At 38.8% G+C, this 3,920-nt stretch overlaps 1 protein-coding gene across 1 annotated transcript; it reads right to left on the bottom strand.

The window, feature by feature from the left end:
• Positions 1–877: 877 nt before the first annotated feature.
• LOC115172139 (glycoprotein hormones alpha chain 1) lies at positions 878–2,049 on the bottom strand. Its single transcript, XM_029729307.1, has 4 exons — positions 2,022–2,049; positions 1,782–1,894; positions 1,354–1,541; positions 878–1,161 (listed from the first exon to the last, which is right to left on the bottom strand). Exons 2-4 carry the CDS (start codon positions 1,873–1,875, stop codon positions 1,087–1,089), a joined length of 357 nt encoding a protein of 118 aa, XP_029585167.1. The 5' UTR covers positions 1,876–1,894; positions 2,022–2,049; the 3' UTR covers positions 878–1,086.
• Between the last annotated feature and the right edge of the window lie 1,871 nt (positions 2,050–3,920).

Raw genomic sequence — 3,920 nt, 5'->3', positions numbered from 1 at the left:
CTGATTATATAAAGGGACCTATAACAGCACTTTGATCCACTATGCTTTATGCTAGAAACAAGGATATCATTGTTCAGTTTCTTTGACATTCAGAAGCTGAGCTACAACCTTTCATAGCTGAGGAGACAAAAACTTGACTTTGCTTGGGAAGTAATCTAATTCTGTCACTATCAATTGATTAAGCTATTCACTTTCTGTACAATAGAAGGTATTTAAACCCAGACAGCTTTTAGGGAAACACTTGTGACCTTCTCTTGTTGGGTTAAGCCATGGAAGAAGAACAGACAGCAGTTAAAGTCGAATTCTGTTATTTTTTCCCCCCACTAATTTATCTTTTGACCAATCACATCAGATCTTTTCACATCATATCTTTTTCAGGGCTGATCTGATTGATCAAAAGACAAATTAGTGGAAATAATATCAGAACTGGGCTGCCTGTGTAACACAGCCTTCTAAGCCTACCTGAGGCAGCTGTGTGAAGATAAAATCCTGAGTTTTGATCCATAGGCTATTGAGTGTGGTGTGGCTTGGGAGAGAAACATTTTATATATTTTTTCATAAACCCATAAACATTGGTTTTACTTCAAGGCATCAGTTGCTCATAAAAAGAAGCAGAGGACACAACATGTAGTAAAATACTGAAAAACATTTTAATCAGTATTCAATTCATATAGTAAAGTCTACATTTGATCAACACAGTAGGTTACAGGAATACAACTTCATAATTGTGACAGTAATATATTAAGAGCACTATAAATATTCTCAGCAGACTATCACCTTTTGTGGATGACATTGTCTGGGTTTACGCAGGCAGCCCAATTCTGATATTTTTTTCACTAATTGGTCTTTTGATTAATCAGATCAACTCTGGAAAAATATCTGATGTGAAAAGAGCTGACGTGTTTGGTCAAAAGACCAATTACTGGAAAAAATATCAGAATTGGGCTGCTTGTTTAAACGCAGCCAATAATCTCTTAAGATGTGATTTCTCTTAAAACACTTCAGGAATATGTTGTGCAAAATGCCTAGTATCTGTTGCCAAGCTTTTACTTCTGCGATAAGGATATTTCTGGCCCCACAGACAGTTTATGACTTATGGTGATAACAGGTGTTGCACCAACACTCTGTGTGGTTCGTCAGCTTGATGTTGTCCACCACCACCTGAGAGAGGAGGAGAAGGAGAAGAATCAAGAGCAAGAGAGATGGTTTCGGGTTCATTCTAGTTCTTGTTAAATGTTACATTTACATGTTATGTGCATGACACTAGGAATGTCGTCATGTCAGATGATCAAACTTTGTGTAGCTGAGGATAACAATCCCAACTCCTACACTTAATTAGCTATATTGTCTTACCCTTTTCCCTTCTTTCGCAACACAGCATGTGGCTTCAGAGGTGATGTTCTTTGGGACCAACATGGTTTTCTTAGAATGCAGTGGGGTTGGATAAGCTCTGGAAAAGCAGCAGCCTGTACACTGGTAGACAGGGGCGCCCGGGTTTGAGAATACTTTGTTCTCCTTTAGTTTGCATTCCTCACAGCCCACTGTGAAGATAGTGAAGACATAAATTAATTGAAAATCAAATGAACAATCTGATCTGTAAACTTTATGCACCTTGTACCGCCAATGTGTGTCTCTCATCCTTGTAAGCACACACTTTGGCAATAAGGAGGTCATGTACCAATTTATATTCTCTAATGACAACAGTAGGCCATCTCCAAGAACAACTCACTGGTCATTTGGACAAAAACAGTACTTTCACAGTAATGTAACGTAAAGTTTACCGTTTGTCATGTCACTGTTTGGATAAGAGTCTGCCATGTACAGAAGTATGGACAGGATGAGGGATACTCCAATTGATTTCAACAAGCACATCATAGTGGCGGGTGGCAATAATCTGACAAGAAAAATTAACAAATCATTCAAAAGCAACATATTAATATCAGAAGTTGATAACTGATAAACACAAAAAAACTGTAAAAAATACATTGGAAACACAACATACTGAATGGAAAAAGCATTACCTGTTGTGTGTTACTCTTGGTGGAAGCCTGTTCAGTACTCAGTGGAGAGCCTACTGCTCCCACCATGAACTTTTATACTGCTGTCCCTCTGCCCATGTGCTCAACCGGGATTAGGTAAACCCCTCCAACCTTATCAGTGATCTCTGTGTGCGAGTCATTGGCCACTTAGCTACATGCCTCATAATCCTTGAAATGAAAAAAGGAACTGCACTGCCGTCGAAAGACAAGACAAAACAAACTTCCATCCTGACTATGGATGGGAGCTTCTAATCCCTTAAACAGATGGGATGTTACTAGGTAACTGTTGTTATGCAACTGGGGGCGAGGCGGGATCATTGGTTCATTAGTTTACCTTATGTTCATGGTCTTTTGCTTTGTAAATCATTACATCTAAGGTCATTTTTAATACTTTGAATATTTGATTAATCTTTCGATGCTGGATTATAACCCCCAAAATTAGTAAATATTTACACACAAAAGTGAAAGATTTCTCATGAAATAAACAGTGTTTCTAAAATAAACCATGAGGGCTAGACCCTGGCCCTGATCTATAATCCTTTGCGGCAGTGCAAACATGTGTGCAAGCAATGAATACTGTATGTGAAATAATGTTACCCTCCCAGAGAGCCAAATAGATATTTACATCAGCTTATATTCATGTAATTACATTCATGATTCAGTGAAGAATCATATATTTATGGCTCTGAGTCAGTGTATCCTCAATTAAATTAGATGTATGCTACATCTGTGCCCTACATTAAGGTTATATTGTGGTTACTGCTTAGAACTTTCTATGAATTGAATTCAAGGCAACATAAAGCAAAGCAAAATGCATGTAATTCTTCCAAATTGTCCCAGGTTGACTTGTCAATAACAAACCATTAATTTCCTTCAAATAGGTACAGCTGAAGTCGGAAGTTTACATACACCTTAGTCAAATACATTTCAACTAAGTTTTTCACAATTCCTGACATGCAATCCTAGTAAAAATTCCCTGTTTTAGGTCAGTTAGATCACCATTTTATTTTAAGTATGTGAAATGTCAGAATAATATTAGAGAGAATGATTTATTTCAGCTTTTATTTCTTTCATCACATTCCCAGTGAGTCAGAAGTTTACATACCCTCAATTAGTATTTGGTAGCATTGCCTTTAAATTGTTTAACTTGGGTCAAACGTTTCGGGTAGCCTTCCACAAGCTTCCCACAATAAGTTGGGTGAAGTTTGGCCCATTCCTCCTGACAGAGCTGGTGTAACTGAGCCTGGTTTGTAAGGCCTTGCTCGCACATGCTTTTTCAGTTCTGCCCACAAATTTTCTATAGGATTGAGGTCAGGGCTTTGTGATGGCCACTCCAATACCTTGACTTTGTTGACCTTAAGACATTTTGCCACAACTTTGGAAGTATGCTTGGGGTCATTGTCCATTTGGAAGACCCATTTGCGACCAAGCTTTATCTTCTTGACTGATGTCTTGAGATGTTGCTTCAATATATCCACATCATTTGTCTTCCTCATGATGCCATCTATGTTGTGAAGTGCACCAGCCCCTCCTGCAGCAAAGCACACCCACAACATGATGCTGCCAGCCCCATGCTTCACAGTTGGGAAGGTGTTCTTCGGCTTGCAAGCCTCCCCCTTTTCCTCCAAACATAACAATGGTCATTATGGCCAAACAGTTCTATTTTTGTTTAATCAGGTCAAAGGACATTTCTCCAAAAAGTACAATCTTTGTCCCCATGTGCAGTTGCAAACCATAGTCTGGATATTTTATGGCGGTTTTGGAGCAGTGGCATCTTCCTTGCTGAGCGGCCTTTCAGCTTATGTCGATATAGGACTTGTTTTACTGTGGATATAGATACTTTTGTACCTGTTTCCTCCAGCGTCTTCACAAGGTCCTTTG

This window comes from Salmo trutta, chromosome 33, assembly GCF_901001165.1.
Source record: "Salmo trutta chromosome 33, fSalTru1.1, whole genome shotgun sequence".
Lineage (NCBI taxonomy): Eukaryota > Metazoa > Chordata > Actinopteri > Salmoniformes > Salmonidae > Salmo > Salmo trutta.
Note: the sequence above shows the minus strand (reverse complement) of the source record. Positions and strands in the feature narration are given on the sequence as shown.